The 22,776-nt window shown below is 37.5% G+C and overlaps 2 protein-coding genes across 6 annotated transcripts in view; one reads left to right on the top strand and one right to left on the bottom strand.

Annotated features, from left to right (window-relative positions):
- The window catches only part of NOXA1 (NADPH oxidase activator 1), a 50,902-nt gene extending 38,153 nt beyond the window's left edge, over positions 1 to 12,749 (bottom strand). Inside the window, exons 1-3 of the mRNA XM_012554053.3 lie at positions 12,437 to 12,749; positions 2,342 to 2,424; positions 18 to 126 (exon numbers count right to left, since the gene is read on the bottom strand). Of these exons, the coding sequence (XP_012409507.1) occupies positions 18 to 126; positions 2,342 to 2,424; positions 12,437 to 12,610 (366 nt within the window). The 5' untranslated portion in view covers positions 12,611 to 12,749. The remainder of the gene's footprint in view (positions 1 to 17; positions 127 to 2,341; positions 2,425 to 12,436) is intronic.
- Positions 12,750 to 16,408: 3,659 nt separating this feature from the next.
- EXD3 (exonuclease 3'-5' domain containing 3) overlaps positions 16,409 to 22,776 on the top strand; it is a 428,763-nt gene continuing 422,395 nt past the window's right edge. For 3 of the 5 annotated variants that reach the window (XM_031951937.1, XM_031951943.1, XM_031951935.1), the window contains exon 1: positions 16,409 to 16,571. The gene's annotated coding sequence lies outside the window, so the exon portion shown is untranslated. The other 2 variants (XM_031951940.1, XM_031951939.1) reach the window with 1 other exon arrangement.

Genomic DNA, 22,776 nt, shown 5'->3' with positions numbered 1-22,776 from the left:
TTTCTTCTAATACTTACCTCCCAAGTCTGTAATTTGTACCGAAGACCCAGTTGCTTATAGTCAATGAAGGTATTGTTTCTTAGGTTGGCCAAGGCCATGGAATAATCAGAAAGAGCTTCTGGAAACCTGTGACCCAGAAGAGAATCAATTACAACCCAAGAATCCTATAAATGTAAAGGAGATTCTGTGATGGGCCCTCAGTGACTAGTTGCTAAATGAAAGGTTTTGAAGCAGAGAGTCAAATTCTTGGACTTAATCTTTAGAACAACAGGAAGCTCCAACAGGACCCCAAGGACAAAAGTGGTAGTGGAAAAAGAAAACTTTAGCATCAAGAACAGCAGGAGGTTGAATACAGAACAAGATATGATAGTTTGGATGAAACATGACTATGGCCATACAATTCTATATAGAGACAAATAAACATGGGAGAGATTATGATGACCAAGTGGGTAAAGTGCTAAGTATAGTCAGAACTATATTGAATTTCATTTTATTGCAATAAAAGACTATTCTAAATTTATTCTGAATTGGGACCTTTGAGAGTTTGGCTAGCAACTATCTGTTAATAGGGCAAAAAGTACTTTCCAGAAGGGTGGCAGGGTGCCCTTTACATTTACTACTTGCTCACCTCCCTCTCCCAATGCCACAGGTGTCCCAACTGAGGAATTTAAGGGACACCTGAATTCTAGTCTAGAGGTCTCTGTGGGATTTGTTTCTTCTCATCTTCCCAATATCTCTTTATAACAGACCTTGTTTCTCTGTTTGATATTACTTTATTTCAAAAGATCCCTGATTTCATCAATTTGGGAATCTTGTCCACTGACGGTTTTGAACACCTTCCTGCCTTAATAGATGGTTTCATGAGTTGAAACAACTAAAATAATTCATCCCTTGGTGACCAACTTTCTGGGGATGAGCCTCTCCCCACTTAGACTAATCCTCAAACAATAAAAGCATAGTCCATTGCTGGTCCCATGTTACAAACCACCTCAGTTTGGTGTGACCGGTGAGGGTTTATGTTTTCTGGGCATAGCCTTGAAGATTCTGAGTCACCTTTAGATCACATAATGATTAGGGCAGTAACGGAGAGTACTCTGTTTTTTAAAATATGATCTTGATTTGGAAAAGCAGTTCTGGTTAGGAGGAAAGAAGGGAGATAGGAATTATATACAGAAGCATTCAAGTTTAGGAACAAAGTGAAAAGGTTGGCAAATGCTTGTTTTAAAAGGCAAATGTTAGAATGATAACATTAAAAATGCTTAAAGATAAAGCTAACTTTATCTTTTAAATAAAGTTAAAGATAGCTAACAACAACAACAATAACAAAGTTAGGAAAGGTTGAGCTTCTTTGCCTTTACTCTTACAAAAAGAAGGGGAAGGGGACAACTGATGAATTTATCTGGAAATGGGAGGGATAGGAAGTATCTTTAACATAAATATTCAACTTCAGTTTATTGACAAATGATGTCACTGCTTCCTTTACATTATGTCCCATATCAGTCCTCTATTTAGAATTCCATAACCCTAGTCGTTTCTCATCCAGATTATCACTCTCAGTCTCCAGCTGTGCTTGATTATTCTAAAACAGTCTTCTCTGTTCACACTGATTGTACCACCTTCCTCCTTGGAGTCCTACCATGGATTTTTATTGTTTAAAAGTTAAGGCCACGATCTTCTTCCTGTGCTTCATTTCCCCCAAGGTCCCATGGATGATCTCATCTCTTTGGTGTCCTAGCAATGATTAGAACACTAGTGGCTACCCAAATGATTTATCTGACATGGAAATCTTGTTTCCTTGCTGCATCCTTGACCACAGCCATAATGTATTTTAATATAAGTTCTATGTCTTTACTTTCATTGTCATTACATTCATTCACTATCCCATTCAAAGTAGGAACTATCTTTATTTTTCTCTTTATGTACCCATTTCCTAAAACAGTGCTTTGTGCACATTAGGAGTTTAATAAATATTTATTTGAATTGAACTAAATGTCAATATTTCCTTTATTTATAGTTTATCATATATATGTATATATATATCTTTATACATACTATAATCATTTCCAGAACTTCCAGACCCTTAATTAGAAAGCCTTCTCTTGGAATGAGGAGAAACAGTAAAAGATTGTGATATTGTTTTAGAGTCTTTTTATACATTGGTCTCACCAATATGTCTGATAAACTCTGAAAGGACAGAGAGAGACCATAGCCATCACTATGACTAGTAGAGTGGCACGTAAGGTAGGCCAACTTTGAAAAGTGAGAAAAGAAGAGAAGCAAGAACAAGGTATGTTGGGAACAATAGATTGTAAGAAAATAAACAAGGAGACTTTGTACTCACCTTTCTAGATGAAAGTGAACCTCTCCTCTCAGGAAGAATCCAACAGCCAGACAAGAGTCCTTACTCACTGTTTGATCTAATGCCTAAGGATCAAAGACAAGGTATCAAAATGCTAAACTGCACAAAATAGCTGCCCTGTTTTGGTGTACTAATAAATATAACATGATATATTTGTGAAATAATGCAACCAATTTTCGTAAAATATACACAGAAGCCAGTCTCCTATGGGTCATATAAAAAATATGCTATAAGATCATTTCAGAATTGTGCACAATTCTGTGGGTATTACTTTCAAAAATGCATATCGCAATTATTATGCCTTTTCATCCTGTACAAGTTGTATCTAATTCTTTGATAGTAAGTCTACCCAGAATGCTATGGGATATCTATATCTATTTATCTATCTATCTATAGTGTTGGAACTAAATACCACTTGTTTTAGGTGGCAAATTGTGTAAAGTAGTAAAATTATACAATTGATCCCCTTTCCAGACTTAAGTATTCTTTTGAATGTGCCTTTAATGAAGGCAGCAGTCACCAGTTAAATAAACAAGCCAGCTAATTGAAGAAATGAAGTGTTAATAAAGATCTGATTCAACTAATTTGATAATTACTGACTATGGTCATTATATAAGGGAGACAGCATATTATGAAAAGCACCCTGAACTTGGGATTCAGGAGACATTAGTTTTAAAATCTGATTATGACCTCGAGTAAATCACTTTCCTTCTCTGAGATTCCCTTTCTCCATTTACAAAATGAGAATTCCACTAAAAATAACCTTCAAAGTATCTTTTAGCTCTAAAATTCCATGAAGTTGACTATGCTGTAAGTACTGGGGAAATGCTGAAAATACTACGAAAATTTGGAGAAAAGGAGAGATAAGAATAGGTTTCTTGGGCAAGAGTTTTGAGACATCTTAAATGATAGACATAGATTGGCGGATAAGATGAGGAAAGGTGTTTCAAGTTTAGGCAGAACAACAGGTTCAAAGATAGAGGCAGAAATTTATGTCCAAGGGATAACAAGTAGATGAATCTGATAGAAGTAGATGGACTATATTGGGAAGCAACAAGAGATAAGACTAGAAAGGAAGGGATATAGTGAAGTGTGAAACGCTAGGCTGAAAATTGAAATTCTATATCTATAAGCAACAGGAGGCAGGTTTTTAAACAGGGTTATGAGATTAAACAATATTCAAAGAATATCATTCTAAGCAATAGGGTATATTAGGTTACCTAGAGTAAATTAGCTAGAGAAGAGATTGGAAGCAAGAAGATGAGTGAGCATGAGACAATAAGGGTTTGGCTGACACTCTCTACAAGGTCTCTGGTTGGAGTTTTAGCTTGTATCATTCTCTTATCTCAGAATGATATTCCTGTCTCAGATTAAGCATATACCTAATGTTTTAGTTTTTGTTTTAGTGTGTCTATTATAATATGGGCACCGTTCCTAGGTATCCCAGTAAATGTTTAATAATTGGCCCTCTAAAAAAGTACACATGCCATACTTTTCATTTTAATCTTCATTCAACTTAAATTTTTCTCAATCACTTTTAAAATCTAGACAATCAACAAAATAATAAATCAAGCCCTGATTTTTAGTATTTGTCCATTTGTGCTCACCCTGAAAACTGAGCTATTTTCAGCAAATTCTTGGAAGTTTCCTAAATTATTAATATTCCATTCTTAGTCACTTGTACGTAAAAATGACTCAGCATATAATTTATGCCCATCAGGCATTTTCTTTCATGTCTACTTAATCACTTAGACCTAACTTCTTTTACCTTACTTTGTAATGTTCTCAGCACAGTGCCTAGCACACAATAAATGCTTAATGAATATTTATTGAATATTGGATTACTTGCTGTCCAAGGGAGTGGAGTGGGGAGAAGAAAAATTTGCATGTATTTTGAAAATAAAAAGCTAATGTTAAATAAATATTAACTTTCTAATTATAATCTTAGAAAATTTTTAGATACATATTAGAGACAAGATATGAACCCCCATCTTTTTGCCTCTGAGGCAGTCTCTTTATCTAGTCTATCACAATGCCTTTCAGTCTATCACTCCAGGTGCATTCATTTTCTCCCACTTTTCACCTGAACTACTGAAAGAAGTCACTGATCACCCTGATTCCAGTTTCACTCCTCAATCCCCATATTGCAGCCCCAATAATCTAACTAAGCTAAAAGACTGACCAAAAAGCCCACCACAATCTACTTCAGCCTACTTTCCTAGCCATATTTTATTCTCCTCCTTCTTATAAAGTCTATATTCTAGCCAAACTGACCTCCTAGTCTTTTTTTTTAAAATTTCAATATTACATCTTCTATTCCTAATTGTTTATGCTCTCTTTGTCCTCAGGTTTTTGTTTTGGATACAGTACTTATGTAATCTACTGGAAGAGAATCTGAACTATTTTCTCTTTCCAAATTGGAAGCTAGACACTAGAAGCAGGATTTCTCCTTTCTCAAGCTGTCCCCAATTCCACCCTTCACATAGGCACAGAATAATCAGTCTTCTGCAGTGAAGAGCCTTATGCATATGGACTTAAGTTTCAAGTCACATTTATATTTATATATGTTGTATCCTCATATAAGATTCTTGATAACAGGTACTGCTTTGCTTCTGCCCTTGTATCTCCAATATCTTACACACAGATTCTTCTCCTCAAGGCCAACTCCTCTATATGTATCCTTTATCCTGTTCTTTATCTTCTCTAGCAGATTACAACCTCAATTACTTTCCCCTTTCTTTATTCTTTTTCTCTACAGCCTTCAAACATACCCAAGTATTTCCCATCTTTAAAATACTTCCTGGAGTAGAGCCAAATTGGTGGAGAAAAGGCAGGGACTGGATTCTGTTCTTCCAAATTTCCCCTCCAAACAACTTTAAATAACACTTCAAAATAGATTTTGGAGCAGCAGAATCCATAAAAGGATGGTAATAATTTTCCAGCCCAAGACAACTTAGAAAGTGGGCAAGAAGAGCTCAGTTCAGAGTAGGCTGCTCCACAGATCCATTGTTTGGGTCCGAATTGACTCAGATTAAATGTAAATAGCAGTCATCTTTGCTTTGGCTAGGAACTCTGAGGGTCTTCCCCTCTCAGAATTATTATTTATATTTCTTTGGATGAGATGAAAGAGGAGATTCTTTGTCTCAATTGCTACCTCAGTCAAACTGAGACCTTTTAAAGACTTTAGCTCCCATTTCATCCAGGACCTTGATCTATATCATGTCACCAGACCCAGATGATATGTGACCATGCACAGCCCTCCCTCACTGAAATCTAATACACTTGCAAATCATGGCATCACCTCCCTGATGTTATAGTCCTCTTTGAAAATGAAGGAGAAACAATAAAATCTAGAACTATGCCTAGTATATATTTAATAAGTCTCAGCCTGAGGAAGACTATTTTTGATTTGATGGGTCAGGGAAAACTTTGTGAAACAGTTATCTGAACTTGGCCTTGAAGGAACTGAAGAGTGTGATAGACTTCTAGCTTTAGAACAGGAAGAGATCTTAGGCACCCAGTCCTTTAATTGTACAGATGAGGAAACTGAAGTTTAGGTTTGTTGAATTATTGCCCAGAATCAAGTAGGGTGGAAGAGAATTTTTTTAGTCAAGCATGGGAGCAACCTGTCCAAATACAATGAGATGGGAAAGTGCAGGAGAAGTAAGTTTTAAAACAGTAAGCATGGATAGAACATATATGAAGAGAAGTAGCTGAAATTAAGCTAGCAACACAGGTCACAATGCAGCTGTCATTAGCGTTAATTGACAGGTAATAAATATATAAACATGAACAAATTTTACACCACATTTCTTTGATAAAGATCTCATTTCTCAGATATGTAGAGAACTTAGTCAAGTTTATAGAAATAAGAGTCATTCCTCAATTGACAAATGGTCCAAGCATATAAACAGGAAGATTTTAGATGAACTAATCAAAGCTACCTAGTCATATGAAAAAATACTTTAAATCACTACTGATTAGAGAAATGCAAATTAAGACTCTGAACTACCTTCCCATACCTATCAGATTAGCTAATATGTCAGAAAAGGAAAATGACAAAAGTTTGAGATGTGGGAAAATTGAAACACTAATACACTATTGGTGAAGTGGTATCCTGCTTCAACCACTCTAAAATAATTTGGAACTATATTCAAAGGATTATAAAATCATGCATGCTCTTTAACCAAATAATATCACTACTAGATCTGTATCACAGATTTAAAAAAAACCTTGAAAACAAACAAAAAGAAAAAAGGACCCATATGTACAAAAAATTTTATAGTAACTGTTTTAGTGATGGCAAAGAACTAGAAATTGAGAGGATACCCAGCAATTGAGGAATGGCTGAACAAGTTGTATATGATTTTGGTGGAATTTTACTATACTAAAAAAAAAAAGACAAACAGGATACTTTCAGAAAAACCTGGACTTACATGAATTGATGCAAAGTGAAATGAACAGAACTTGGAGAACATTGTATATAGTAAAAGCAATATTGTATGATGATCATCTGTGAATGACTTAGCTATTCTCAGCAAATGGCCTAAGATAGTTCTGAAGGACATGATGAAAAATGTTTTCCATCTTCAGATAGAATTTGAATATAGATTAAAACATACTTTTTCTTTTGTCTGTGTTTTCTTTCACAACATGACTAACATGACTAACATGTCACAACATGACAGAACATTATAACATTTTTATAATATGTTATGTCTGACTGTACAAGTCTTGTCCAAATCAAATTACTATTTTTCTTAAGAAGGGGTGAGAATCTGAAATTCAAATTTTTTAAAATGATTGTTAAAATTTGTTTTACATTAATTGGGGAAAAATAACTTTTTAATGTAATACTTATCTACTAGTTCCATTACTCCCTTAGGGCTTATATCTCTCCTCCTTTGCTCAGTCAAACTCCCAGAAAAACTGTTTTATCCTTGTTTTCTCTACTTCCTTTCTTCACAGCCCTTTGCAATCTGGCTTCAAACTCCACAGAAACCAATCACCAAAGATGCCACTGGTCTCTTCATTGTCAAATCTGATGGTTTTTTCTAGTCCTTATCCTCCTCTACCAATTTGATGTATTTGTCATTGCTGATACCCTCTCCTCCTAGATATTTTCTATTCTCTGGGCTTTTGTGAAAATATCCTCCCTTGGTTCTCCTCCTACATGACTAACTGCTTTTTCTCTGTCTCCTTTGCTGGTTCATCAACTAGATCACTTCCCCTAATGATGGGTTTTTCCCCATGATTCTGTCCTAAACCATAATAGCTTGAATAAGTTTAATTATCTTCTTTCTGCAGAAAAATGGGGCAGCTAGGTAGGGCAGTAGATAAAAATACTGGACTTAGGATCAGGAAAACTCATGTTCTTGAATTCAAATCTGACCTCAGAAATTTATCAGCAGCATGACCCTGGGCATATCACTTAATCCTGTTTGCCTTAGTTTTCTCATTGATAAAAATGAATTTACAGTGACAAGCTACTCAAGTATCTTTGCCAAGAAAACGCTTCATGGGCTCATAAAGAGTCAGCTGTCACAAATAACCGAATAACAACAAAATGCTGATGAATGACAAATCTATATATCCAGCCCCAGTTCTTCTGAGCTTTAATCCTGTACAATCCCACTTGTCTTTTGGACATTTCAAATTAGATTTCTCAGAGACATCTCAAACTTAACATGTACAAAACAGAATTCATTGTCTTTCCCTTCAAACCCATTCTTCTTTCAAATTTCCAGATTTTTGTTGAAGGTACTGCTGTTCTTCCAGTCTCCAGATTCATAACCTTGGTGTAATAATTGACTCCTCATTCCCCTTCACTTCACATATCCAATCAATTGCCAGATCTTTTCATTTTTACTTCAATAGTATTTTTCTCATACATCTATCACCTTAGTTCAAGCCTTCATCCCCTTTCACCCAAATTCTCACAATGGCCTTTTAATTGGGTCCACATCCCAACTCATTCACTAACTCAGTCTCTCTTCCACAAAACTGCCAAAATGATTATTTTCAAGCATAGTTTTGACCTTGACACTGCTACTCAGTCAACCCCATTGACTCTATTGTCTTAAAAACAAAACATAAAATCTTGTTTAGTTTATAAAAAACTCTTTATTACCTAGCTCCAACCTATTTCCCCAGACTCATTGAATTTTGCTTCAACTCCTTCAATCTCAATCTCAACAAACTATTCTTCTCTCAATTGCTCAACCAGGACACTTAATTCCCTTTTCCCATGGTTTAATTGCATTGGCTGCCCTCTACAGAGATTGTACTTTCTCCTCACATCTGCCTAATATGATTTTTCTTCCTTGAAGATGGAGCTCAAAATATCACCTTTGGTGTAAAACCTTTCCAGATCATCTCAATTGCTTCTGCCCCCTCTGTCAAGCTTCCTTGTATTTACCTGCTTTGCATTTATTCTGTTTGCACCTACATATGGCCAGTTGTTCTCTTCCCTTAAGCTACAAGGTTCTTCTAGCAGGCATTTTAAACTTTATTGTATTTGTATTTCTTGTTCCTAGAAAATAGTAGGCCTTTAATATTAACTGATATATTGATGTTATTTACATGTGGACTCTCCCATATGTAAGTTTTTTGAGGATGGAAATTTTAAAAAAGTATTTCTTTGTGAGTTTTGTCTTTTTTTTTTTTAAGTAAAAAAAGATTTGAGCTACAATTCGTATTCAAACATAAACAGTACTTTCTCTGAATATGGATAACATTTTTTATCATAATGTAGCAGATTGTGGTCCTTTTAAGAAACTGTATTTCCTATTGATCTGTGATGCCTTTCAGATTTCTAGCCCCTCCTGGCTGAGGCATATCCTCCCCAGACAAGTTGTCTTTCCTGGATGCCAGAGTCTTTGATTCACAAATCCAGGTCAAAAAGCATCCCTTTGAATTCCAATAGGAGATCCAGGCTTGTCCCAGCCCCCACTGGTTCTGATCTACTAGGGCTTACCAACCCCCACCAAGACACTCAATAAAATAGTTCCATCAACCAAGGTCTTTGCAGATGGATTTTGGTAGTTCATACAGCTGCCAGGACTTTCTGTCCACTGAGAATTGCATTCTCAGTGCAAAACTCTATTTTCCATAGATCTGCCACTATAGAAGTCAGTCTTTTGGTAAACTGATTTCTATCTAACAATAAACTTTCATTTTGCAACTAATATTTGGGAATTAGTGAATTCTTCCACTCCTAAAACAAGTGGCCGATTTAAAGGGGATTCTTAATAACTCTTTTATAGCCACTAATCTCTAGACTACCAGGAATTTAGACCACTCTAAATTTCATCAATAACTCCTTCAGAATTGTCTTGAGTCATTGTATTGCTGAGAAGAGTAGTCATTCACAGCTGATTACCTTGCTATATTGCTGTTACTTTGTACACAGTACATTTTACTTTGCATGAGCTCATGGAAGTCTTTCCAGGTTTTTATGAGAATATCCAGCTTGTCATTTCTTATAGCACAACAATATTTCATCATAATCACATATGACAATTTGTCCAGGCATTGCCCAATTGATGGATATCTCCTCAATTTCTAATTCTTTGCCCTGAGAAAAGAGCTGTTATACGTATTTTTGTACATATGGGTCCTTTTCCTTTAATTTTTTAAAAAAGTTTTCATCTCTTTTGAAATACATGCCTGGTATTAGATCAAAAGGTATGCATGTTTTTTTTTTTTAATTTTTTAATTTTTAAATAACTTTTTATTGACAGAACCCATGCCAGGGTAATTTTTTTACAACATTATCCCTTGCACTCACTTCTGTTCCGATTTTTCCCCTCCCCCAGATGGCAAGCAGTCCTATACATGTTAAATAGATTACAGTAGATCTTGGATACAATATATGTGTGCAGAACCGAACAGTTTTCTTGTTGCTCAGGGAGAATTGGATTTAGAAGGTATAAATAACCTGGGAAGAAGAACAAAAATGCAAGCAGTTTACATTCATTTCCTAGTGTTCTTTCTTTGGGTGTAGCTGCTTCTGTCCATCCTTGATCAATTGAAACTAAGTTAGATCTTGTCTTTGTTGAAGAATCCACTTCCATCAGAATACATCCTCATACAGTATCGTTGTTGAGGTATATAATGATTTCCTGGTTCTGCTCATTTTGCTCAGCATCAGTTCATGTAAGTCTCACCAATCCTCTCTGTATTCGTCCTGCTGGTCATTCCTTACAGAACAATAATATTCCATAACATTCATATACCACAATGTACTCAGACATTCTCCAATTGATGGGCATCCATTCATTTTCCAGCTTCTAGCCACTACAAACAAACAGGGCTGCCACAAACATTTTGGCACATACAGGTCCCTTTCCCTTTTTTATTATCTCTTTGGGGTATAAACCCAGTAGAGACACTGCTGGATCAAAGGGTATGCACAGTTTGATAACTTTTTGAACATAGTTCCAAATTGCTCTCCAGAATGGCTGGATGTGTTCACAATACCACCAACAATGTATCAGTGTCCCTGTTTTTCCACATCCCCTCCAACATTCTGCATTATCTTTCCCTGTCATTCTGGCCAATCTGACAGATGTATAGTGGTATCTCAGAGTCTTAATTTGCATTTCTCTTATCAATAGTGATTTGGGTATGCATGGTTTGATAGCCCTTTGAGCATAGTTCTAAATTGCTCTACAAAATGGTTGAATCAGTTCATAATTCCACCAATGATGTATTAATATCTCATTTTTCTCACATTCTTTCCAACATTTGTACCTACTTAATAGGTAAGAGGTAGTACTTCAGAATTGTTTTAATTTGCATTTATTTCTCCAATTAGTAGTGAGTTAGAGTTTTTTTTTAATATGAAAATAAATATCTAGATTACTTCATCTGAAAACTGTTCATATCTTTTGATTATTTATCAATTAGGAATGACTTTTATTTTTTATAAATTCTATTCAGTTCCCTATGTTTGAGAAATGAGACCTTTATCAAAAAACCTTGTTAAGCATTCCTTTGTTTCCCAAGTGCTTAACACAGTGTCTGATACTTAGTAGTAAATCTTTAGTGAGTTCTTTTTGATTAATTTTGATTGGCTGATTTATAAATGATTATTGAATTAAATTTAATTGGGTAAGGGGTTATTATTTCCATCACTCAGATACAAGTGAGGTTCAGGGAAGCTGAATTGCTGGAGGTCACAAGTGATGAAATTGGAACTAGAATCCTAGAGTCACAATTATTTTCACAACCCTTCGTCACAGAAGAACATGACTCAGTATTAGGGTAGTGTGCCAAGGAGATGGAGACGAGATGTACTAAAAAACAGTGACTAAAATGTCTTCTGTCCATAGCATGATAAAGGGGCCAGAATACATTTAGAAATTTTATGACTGGGCTATGTTCTAAGCATTGTGTTTGTTCTTTTTTTCAGAGTCTTGTATACACTGTGCTTCTCATTAGTTTTTGAGATTGACCTCATTCATATGCCCACAGGGGTCAGTTTCTCAGGTGCTAGCAAATTCTACCTTAATAAATATTTGGTCTAATTCCATTTTAGTTTTTTTTTTTTTTTTGGTAAGATTTTCATTTTCTTTTTTTAATTTAATATCCCCCCTCAATACATTTAAGAACAATTTCAACATTCTCTTAAAATTTTAAGTCCCAAATTCCCCTTCTTTTTTTCTCTCCCCCTTTCACTGAGAAGGCAAGCAATTTGATATAGGTCATACATGTGTAGTCATGAAAAACACATTTCCATGTAAGTATTGCATGTTTAGATCTGACTCTTTTTATCCCAAGTTGTGCCCTTAGTGGTTAGGGAGCTGGGAAGTCAATTCTGGATTGGGAAATATACTTGTATCCCTTGTGAAGATGTGCTTAAAGTGAATAGTCTTTTTCTCTCATCTAGGTTCTTTTTTTTTTCTTTTGATTCACATCCTCATGATCCTGTTTTTCCTGAAAGTTATAGGATGCTCAGGAGGTTGAGGTGTTAACTAATCCTTATTGATCCCAGACATAGTGTATCTGAGCTATAAGGTTGGAGTATAATCTTAGGCTTCACTAATACCCCTCCCCATTCCTTTGCCCACTTACCAGCAGGGCTGCCTCTGGATTCCCTATCAGCAGGTACACACAGCCCATGTTGAAGCATATCTTGGAAAAAGGTTCTTCAATTCCGGAGAATAGTTCCAGGGCCAAACCCCAGTTTTCCCTATCCAAAGCTTGGACAGCTTCATGCCAGCTTTTCACCAAATCTTTGTATGACATTAAGGATGATTCTAAAGTGGAGCTGGCCTAGTAACTCTGAAGGAAATAAAAGAGCTCTTTGAAAAGGAATAGAGTGAGCACCCTATAGTTTAGAGATTGTAAGAGTGAAGCTGACACTCCCCTGAAGGGAGCTTTACCAGCGCGAGAATCTGGGCCAAGCAGGAAGTAAAGCCCCTTTTTATTTACCTAAGTAAGAGGTGGAGGCAGCTGTGGGTGTGTGTGTGTGTGTGTGTGTGTGGAGAAGGGGAGTAAAAGGTAGCTGGCTGAAAGGATCTTTCAATTGCTGAATTTTGGGAACACCAGCCTTTCAGATCTAGAGAAAAGGTCCTGTTTCTAATAGCTATTGTGGGAATGGGGTATGAATAAGAATAAAATGTTTCACTTTTATACAAGTATTCATATTCTGCATAGACTCTCACCTGTGGTATCTCTCTGTGGCAGTGCTGAGTGATGGAGCACCTGCGATCAAGCTGCTGTCTATGTGTAATGGGGGGTGAGAAGAAAAGAGTCTCAGCCTCATCTGTAAAAAACAGAGGAGGATAGCAAGAATTTTCTGGTTCTTTTTTTTTTTTTTTTTTTCAGGAAGATTCCACAGCCACTGTCCCTGTGGTCTCCCACATTTAAGTCTTTGCCTTGAGCTGAAAGTATTTTAAGGATGTGGTTTAGATTTGAAAAATAATAATCAGATTGAAGTTGATTAAATAAAATGAAAAAAAAGATTTCATTTGGTTACTTTATAGTTATGGGATGGGACATGAGGAATTATTCGTAGGAATATGGGGCAGGTGGGATGAGAGGAGAGAAGGGACATATGTGGGAGAATATCTCTGAGGGGAGTGGGGGAAACATGTGTGTGGGGACAGAAGGGCACCTAAAAAAAACTCCAGAATGGAAATGTATTCCATGAAGAACTCAAGAAGTTGAGGGGTTCTAAAGGGGCCTGGAGACTAAAAGAATATAATATGGGGAAGATTCTCTGAGATAAGGAGGGGTGAGAAGGAGAATTTTGAAAGTAATTTGATGTAGGAAGATGAATCATGGCTCTAGGTCTGTGTGGGTTCAGAGGTCTTAATCCTCTAATAGGCTTCTAAGGATTGGTGAGTTCCTTGCTCAGATTCTATTTCATAAGAGGCCCCAATCATGCTCTCTTTATTTCTGGCTCTATTCATTATGAATTCTCCACTTTCTCAACAGTAGCCCTCTCACACTAGAGATACCTCTGCTCTGATGACAACTTTCCTCATTGCTAAGTCCCTAGCCATGTTATTTCACTCCCAGTAATTCAGGATTTCTCCATTCTTCATTGGTCCATTCACCAGCCACCTCGGCTGGGTACTTTTTCCTTTCCCTTTCCCTCCCTTTTCAACTATATGGTCTTTCTCCATTAGAATATAAATTCTTTGGGGCAGCTACATGGTGCAGTGGATAGAGCACCAACCACGACATCAGGAGGACCTGAGTTCAAAAATGATCTGGACAAGCCACTTAACCCCAATTGTTTCAGCAGAAAAATAAAAAAGATATTAGCAGATGGCCTAGCACAAAATAAATCCTTAATGCTCTAGTTGGTTAGGCCAGTGGATGTAGCACTGGATCTAGTCGTGAAGCCCTGTGTCAAATATAGCTTCAGATGCTTACTAGCTGTGTCATCCTAACTCTGTGTGTGTCTGTGTGTGTGCCCATGTGCATGTGTCAATCTGATGGCTCTTGGTTGGTGAAGTTCAATTAGGGATTTAGAGGGAGAAGACTAATAAGGAATTGGGGTATAGGAGGACTTCTAAGGGAAAAAATGGTTATATGTTAAGGACCATGCCTAGGTGAAGGGGCAGGCCAATTCTCCCAGAGCCTACACAGCTGTGAATCATAACACTTGAAGGAATTGCAAAGCAGCCTTAGCTGATGCAGATGTTCCTTGTGGATTGGGAATGAAATAAATTGGAGGCAAGCGGGAAGAGGAGAGAGGTCAGAGAATGCAACTGCCTCTGTCTTCTTGTATCATCATCCTTTCTCATGAAGAGATCCATTCTACAGGTCTGAGTTGGATTTCTAGCAACCATTGGCAGGTGGCTCCGGTATTGCAGCAGTTATATATGTATATAAGGAGGTAGAGTTCTAATTCTTTTTTTGGGGGGGGGTATTTTGGGGAAACTCAGTAAACTCAGTAGCTGGAATAATTTTATATATACATACATATATACACACACATATATATACATATATACATATATATATATATGGAAGTAGAATTCCAGATCCTTTTTGGATGGGATATTTGAGGGATGGAATAATGACATATATGTGTGTGTGTGAGAATATATATATATATATATATATATATATATATATATACATATATATATGTATATATATATATACATATATATATGTATGTATGTATATGTATGTATATGGAGGTAGAGCTCTAGGACCTTTTTTGGGGGGATATTTTGGGGAAACTCAGTAGCTGGAATAATAATGATATATATATATATATACACACACATATATATGAAGAGGTAGAATTCCAGGTCCTTTTTGGTTGGGATTATTTGAGGGATGGAATAATGACATGTGTGTGTATGTGTGTGAATATCTATGGAGGTAGAGCTCTAGGAGCTTTTTGGGGGGTTGGGGTATTTTGGGGGAGACTCAGTGGTTGGAATAATGATATATATGTATAAGTGTGTGTACACACATATATACAAGCATTGTAAGGTTGACAAAGTGCTTTCTGTGCATAAGTCTCATTTGATCCTTACAACCCTGTGAGATAGCTACAACAGGGATTATTCATATCTTCCAAAGAAGGGAACTGAGAAGTCATGTAGGCCCGCGAGCTGGTCATTATGAGAGGTAGGGTTCTCTGGGATCTGGGGTAGGGAAGCTCTGAGGGGGAAAAGATGAATTGGGATCTCAAGAATTGGTCTCAGGATGTGTGAAATACTAGGATTGTGGGAAGGGACAGAGGAACTTTGAGAGTGCTGAGTCTTGGAGCCAGGAGCCAGACACAGGATCTGGATTGGGGGACTCATAGGAGTCTGAGAGAAATAGAATATAGAGGACTTTGGATTTGGAGAGACTGAGAAGATAGGATACAGGAAGACTCGACGGAAGAGGAGGTGGGGATTTGGAGGGACACGGTGTGGGGAGACTGAAAATAAAATGTGAATATGGGAAGACGGAATGGAACGCGCTGTCGGGGGACCCTGAAGGGACAGGATGTGGGGGTTCCAAGTACCGTGTAGTGAGACTCTGAGGGAAATAGGATGGGGTGGGGGAACACTAAGAGACAGAACGTGGTTGGATTCCGAAGGAAGATCTGGAGGGACTTTGAAGAGATATGCCGACCCTGCCAGGAAGGGACAGGATATGGGGGGGATTAAAAGGGACAGAGTGGGGGGCGGACAGACGGAATCTGGATGGCTCTGAGGACCGAGGGAGCTGGATACGGGAAGACTGGATGAATCCTGATGTGTGAGGCCTCTGAGGGAATATTGGGGGCTTTCAGGGGGAGAAAATACGGGGAACTCTGAGGTGACGAAAGATGAGGGGATTGAGAGTACGAGGAAACTCTGGGGAGACGGGATATAAAGAAAGCGAGTGGAGGGATTGAGGGGGGCAGTGTCGAGAAACTTTGAGAGGACAGGATATGGGAGGGGATCCTGAGGGCGATGCACCTGTGGCGACCAGGTCGGCCACTTCCCGGAGAGCCACACCCCGCCGCTGGGAACATTGGGCCCCGCAGCCCCGGGCGGTCCACGCCCACAGGGTAGGCCCGAGGCCTGGGGAGCCTGTGGGGCCTCCCTGCCCTCAGCAGCGCTCGGCCCGGCCGGCTTCGGTGCGCCCGGAAAAGTCGTCCGGCACCATTCCGGTGCGCAGCTCCGCCGCCGCCCTGCCGCTGACGTTCCGCTGCCGGGAGGGGAGAGGGCGCCGCCCCGCGGGCTCCGAACGCCGGCTCCACGTGAGTGGCCGCGGGCACACCGGGACATGGGGACACGGGGCCTCGGGGGCCGGGTGGGCCCTGGGCTGGAGATCACGGCTCCGGGATCCGAGAGGGCACCCGTGTAAAAGAGTTGGGGAGCATCGGAGCGGTGTAGGTGGGGGTGTCGGAGGGGGGGAGGGGTCCGGGGCACCTAGCGTAATGGTGGGGGAACGCGCGGCTGCTAGGGGTGGTGGATCTGTTCGGGGTCCCTGCGCCCCATCCCTCCCTTCTCTCACAGGGAGCTGGCCCGACGTCCAAATTCCCAGACCCCTGAGACCTCCCAAAGGGGAGCGTCCAACCTCCAGGCACGGTCTGGGACAGTCACCTGCCAAACGCACCCTTAGTGAAGGTCCTCCTTTTTTTTTTTTTTTTTTTTTTAAGGTCTGGCTGAAGAGCCGCCTCCTCCATGAAGCCTTCCCGGAAGGCTCGCTTCCCTCTCCCTTCCCTTCCCCGCCTCCCTCGAAAACCCCCTTCTCCCCCACCCCTCACTCTGGAAATTTTAATTCTCTCCCGCTTTCATTTCTCCGAGTACTCTGTTCGATCACACCTATATACTTCAGCCCATATTTTGATTTGTATTCTTACATATTTGTATTTGGGTTCCTTCCTTCGCGCTAGATTGAAAGCTCCCTAAGATCGGGCCTGTGATGTTCATTATATTTCCAGCTTAAAGTAGAGCCTTGCGCCAGGAGGCGTTTGGTGTTTTGTATTTGTCAAAAGAAATGGTTTTGGGGTAACCCTGGGCATAGGGAGGTGAATGGGAATTCGGGTCCCGATGTGACTGTAATGTTTAGTTTGGCCTTAAGGTGTCAGTGCAGTCTTGGGAGGAGAGTAGTTTAGGTTAGGAGTAACGATGGAATATGCATATCAATAACTGTTTCTGCCCCTGAGTACAGATACTGTACGTTTAAACGAAATGTACAAATGTGCTCTGGTATTTTTGGACATTTTATTTATTGTTTGCTAATACTAATAAAGATGATTTAAAAAAAAAAACTATTGAGACTACATTAATTTAGAATTTAGAATTAGATCTAGAGTTGGGCAATCCAATCCCTCCAATCAAACCCCCTTTAACCTCCCTCAGTGACTTGCAGAGTAGTAAGTGACAACCAGTATTTGAATATTTGAATATTTGTATTTGAATATTTGAATATTGGTTATTTGAATATTTGTATTTGAATATTTGAATATTTGTATTTGAATATTTGAATATTGGTTATTTGAATATTTGAATATTGGTTATCAAAGATTCTTTGACTCCAGATATGACTCTTTCCATTATACTTAGGCTGACCAGAAATTTGTATTAATCCCATTCATAAAGAAAATTCTTATTTGTAAAGTTAATAATTCTCTTAAGATTGACTGAATGGTTTAGTTTAAGGAGTCCTGAATTTGGGAGGTAAGCTTTAGGCTTGTCTTCTACTGCCTTGCTATATAATTTTGTCAAGCCACTCTGTGGGTTTCTTTATATGTACATCTTTCTATTCTTTATAATACATATTTCTTTATATTCTTTATAATACATCTTTTTAAAAATGAGGTTGGATTAGATGATCTCTATAATCCCATCTAGTTCTAGGCTTTCTGATTCTGAAGATCTCAGAATATTTAACAGACTTAGGAGAGTGATTTGTGTGTAAATTCTGGAAAGAACACTGACTGTGGGAGGCAGAAAAATGAGGTTCCAGTCTAGTCCTTTACTGGCAAGCTTAAACATAGATCATTTTTATCTTATTATTTCAGTAAAAATATTGTACTAGGTAATTTTTGAGAATCTTTCCAACCAGATATTTTTAATCACTGCTAAATATAGTGCATGTAAAATAGCTTAAAGAGTTATTTCTTAATACTGATTTTTTTCTATTGATTTCTGATGTATTTATTTCCCCCAAAAGAAGAATAGATTCTTTTCAGTGTTGTTAATAAAATTTATATAGCATTTATCATTTATAAAATAATTTTAGACTGTTACTCAGTAGGTCGTAGAAGTATTATACTAGTTTTACAGATGAGAAAACGGAGGCTTTAGAGAGATAAACTGGACTACTGAAGGTCTTATAGTTAATGATTATTAGATTCAGGGTTTAGATGGCACAGTGGATGGAACATGAGGCCTGAAGTAAGAAGACTTGGATTCAAATGTAGCCTCAGATACTAGTTGCGTGACCCAGGCAAGCTACTTAATCCTATTTGCCTTAGTTTCTTCATCTGGAAAATGAGCTGGAGAAAGAAATGGAAAACCATTCCAATATCTTAGCCAAGAAAACCCCAAAGAGGATCACAAAGAATTGGACATGACTGAAATAACTGAATTACAACTAGAACCAGGCTTTAGGGCTTTTTGTTCCAAGATCATGAATTTTTTTCCACTATCTCCCACTTAATTTCACTGTTGATTGCTGCCTACATGGGTCTACATTACTCAGAATTTCATTTTCTGTTCAATATTAGAGGCTTAATGATAGCTCTTTGAAAGGACTGAGGCAATAAGTAAGTCAGTGATGCCTGTCTGGATAACATGTCATACTAGATTCCAAAAAGAGGTGTTTGAGCCACACTGAGAGAAAAATTAATTTTTAGTTTGCTTGTACTTTTTCTTTCTTTCTTTTTTTTTTTTCTTTCTAATTTGAGGGGGGAAAGACAGCCATATACCAAGATATAAGAGATTCCTTTTAAAAATATTATAATTTGGACGTGTTAGGTAGAATGCTATGAATAGGGAATTGTAAAAGATTGTAATAAATTGGTTCATATTTCCTTGAGAAGGAAATTTGAGCATTTTGTGAGTCCTCTGAGATGTTATTATATATCAGTGGGGCCATCTACGTAATGTTCTACTTTGCCTATCTTTGGCATTAGTTAGCATAGGGAAAACAAGGGAATAGGGGAGAGTCATAGTTTTAATATTAGAAGGGACCTCAGAAGTCACTTAACTCAATTCATAGCTGAATGATAATCCTCTCTGTACAATTCCCTCCAAATGGTTAACCAGACTTAGAAAACCTTCAATAAGGAGGAGCTTAATTCCTTTTGAGAGCAGTAATTCTACTTGTGACCAATACCAATAAATACTAAAAACTAATAAAAATAAACAGTAATAAAATAAAAGATTTTATTTCAATCAAAACTAAATTTGTCTATGTAATTCTTACCCACTGATCTTAGTTTTGCCCTTGGGTACCAAGCAGAACACATCTAGGCCTTCTACATGTTATATCTTCAGATCTTTGAAGGCAGCTATCATGTTCTCCCTAAGTCTTCTCTTCTCTAGGTTAAACATCCCCATTTTCTTAATTTGATTCTCATATGACATAAATTCTAGACTTCATATTCTTGATTACCATACTTGGGCATTTTCCAGTTATCAAATGATTTTCCTAAAATGTGACACTTAGAATGGAGTAAAATAGTGCTATAGATGTGCTTTGACTAAGGTTGAGAATGTAGTTATCACTCCTTAAATTTCACATACTATGTTTCTCAATGTACTTTAAGATGGTATTAGTTTGAATGTGGGGTCAAGGCATAGTATTTTCACCCTTTTTGTGTTTGCTTGGTTTTTTCCTTTTTAATTTTTTTCCCTTGTGATATGATTTTTTTTTTTTTTTGCTCAGTGTGACAAATATGGAAATATGTTTATAAAAATTGCACACATCTAACCTATATCAGATTGCTTGCTGTCTTGGGGAGGGAGGATTAGGGAAAAGAGGGAGGAAAAAATTGGAACACAAGATTTTGCAAAAGTGAATGTTGGAAACTATCTTTGCATGTATTTGGAAAAATAAAATGCCATTTAAGAAAAAAAAATTGCATTAGTTTATTTGACTATCATAGTACACTTGATTCACTGAGTTTGCAAGCCATTAAATCCCTTGGGTATTTTCTTTACAAACAATTTTGGTTTTACTTATGAAGTTATTTTTTTTTTTTTTAACACACGGATAGATAGTACTTTATTTTTATTTATTACATTTCATCTTATAAGTGGATAAGTGTAGTAAGTGCTGGGAATACAAAGAAAGGCAAAAACAGCCTCTGATCTCAAGGAGCTCACAGTTTAATGAAAGAATCAATATGCAAACAACTATGAACAAGTAAGATATATACAGGATAAATTGGAGGTAGGCTCAGAAAGAAGACACTAAAAATAAGAAGTATTGAGAAGAGCTTTTAGCAGAAGGCAGAATTTTAGTTGAGACTTAAAGAAAGCCAGAGAAGCCTGGATGTAGAGATGAGAAAGAACATGCCAGGCATGGGTGATGGCAATGAAAATGCTATTAGTTCTTATGTGAGAATGTGCCTCATGTGAGGAATAGCAAAGATCTAGTATCACTAGGTCAAAAATAGATGGAGGAAAAAAATGTAAGAAGACTAGAAAGATAGAAAAGGACCAAAAAAAAAAAAAAAAAAGCAAAAAAAAAATTCCACTGAAATTTATTGAATGGGGTGGGCATGTGTGTGATATGGTCAGAAGTGTTTGGCAAAAATCAATTTCACAGCTAAATGGAGGGTGGATTTGAGTGTGGCAAGGATAGCAATTAGGATGCTATTGTAATAGCTCAGATGTCAGGTGATGAGAATTTAGACTAGAACGTTCAGTGTCAAAGGTAGAAGAGGGTAGATATCCTTTTTAGTAGTGTGGTTCAGTGTCAAAGATAGAAGAGGATGGATATCCTTTTTAGTAGTGTAGCCACGAAGGGGAAGAGAGACATTGGTTATTCATGGCTAGAGGGGAACAAATGAAGATTTTTTTTTTTTTTTTTTTTTTTTTGAGGTTGAGGGAGACTTGAGCATGTTACATTGTAAGCAATTGGGAAGTAGTTAATGCAATGGGAGCAATTGAAGATAAGTAAGAGAAAAATAATGGATACAGTAATCTGAGAAGGTAGTATCCAATGAGATCATTTGTGTCTGCAGAAACGTTTACCTTGGCAAGGAGAAAGGCTCCTTATTTCTTTCTTTCTTTCTTTTCTTTTCTTTTTTTTTTTTTTTGTGATTTTATTTTATTTATTTATTTTATTATTATAGTAACTTTTTATTGACAGAATCCATGCCAAGGTAAAATTTTTTTTTTCACAACATTATCCCTTGCACTCACTTCTGTTCCGATTTTTTCCCTCCACCCCCACCCCTAGATGGCAAGCAGTCCCATATATGTTGAATATGTCCTAGTATATCCTAGATACAATGTATGTGTGCAGATCCAAACAGTTTTCTTATTGCACAGGGAGAATTGGATTCAGAAGGTAAAAATAACCCAAGAAGAAAAACAAAAATGCAAACAATTTCCATTCATTTCCCAGTGTTTTTTTCTTTGGGTGTAGCTGCTTCTGTCCATCATTGATCAATTGAAACTGAATTAGGTCTCTTTGTCAAAGAAATCCACTTCCATCAGATTACATCTTCATACAGTATCATTGTTGACGTATATAATGATCTCTTGGTTCTGCTCATTTCACTTAGCATCAGTTCATGTAATTCTCTCCAAGCCTCTCTGTATTCATCCTGCTGGTCATTTCTCACAGGACAATAATATTCCATAACATTCATATACCACAATTTACCCAACCGTTCTCCAATTGATGGGCATCCACTCAGTTTCCAGCTTCTAGCCACTACAGACAGGGATGCCACAAACATTTTGGCACATACTGGTCCCTTTCCCTTCTTTAGTATCTCCTTGGGGTATAAGCCCAGTAGAAACACTGCTGGATCAAAGGGTATGCACAGTTTGATAACTTTTTGGGCATAATTCCAGATTGCTCTCCAGAATGGTTGGATTCGTTCACAGCTCCACCAACAATGTATCAGTGTCCCAGTTTTCCCGCATCCCCTCCAGCAATCATCACTACTTTTTCCTGTCATCTTAGCCAATCTGACAGGTGTGTAGTGGTATCTCAGAGTTGTCTTAATTTGCATTTCTCTGATTAATAATGATTTGGAACACTTTCATATGAGTGGTAATAATTTCAATTTCATCATCTGAAAATTGTCTGTTCATATCCCTTGACCATTTATCAATTGGAGAATGGCTTGGTTTCTTATAAATTAGAGTCAGTTCTCTATATATTTTGGAAATGAGGCCTTTATCAGAACCTTTAACTATGAAGATGTTTTCCTAGTTTGTTGCTTCCCTTCTAATCTTGTTTACATTAGTTTTGTTTGTACAGAAGCTTTT

The sequence above is a fragment of the Sarcophilus harrisii genome, chromosome 2 (assembly GCF_902635505.1).
Source record: "Sarcophilus harrisii chromosome 2, mSarHar1.11, whole genome shotgun sequence".
Lineage (NCBI taxonomy): Eukaryota > Metazoa > Chordata > Mammalia > Dasyuromorphia > Dasyuridae > Sarcophilus > Sarcophilus harrisii.
This window is presented reverse-complemented; position numbering and strand designations above follow the sequence as displayed.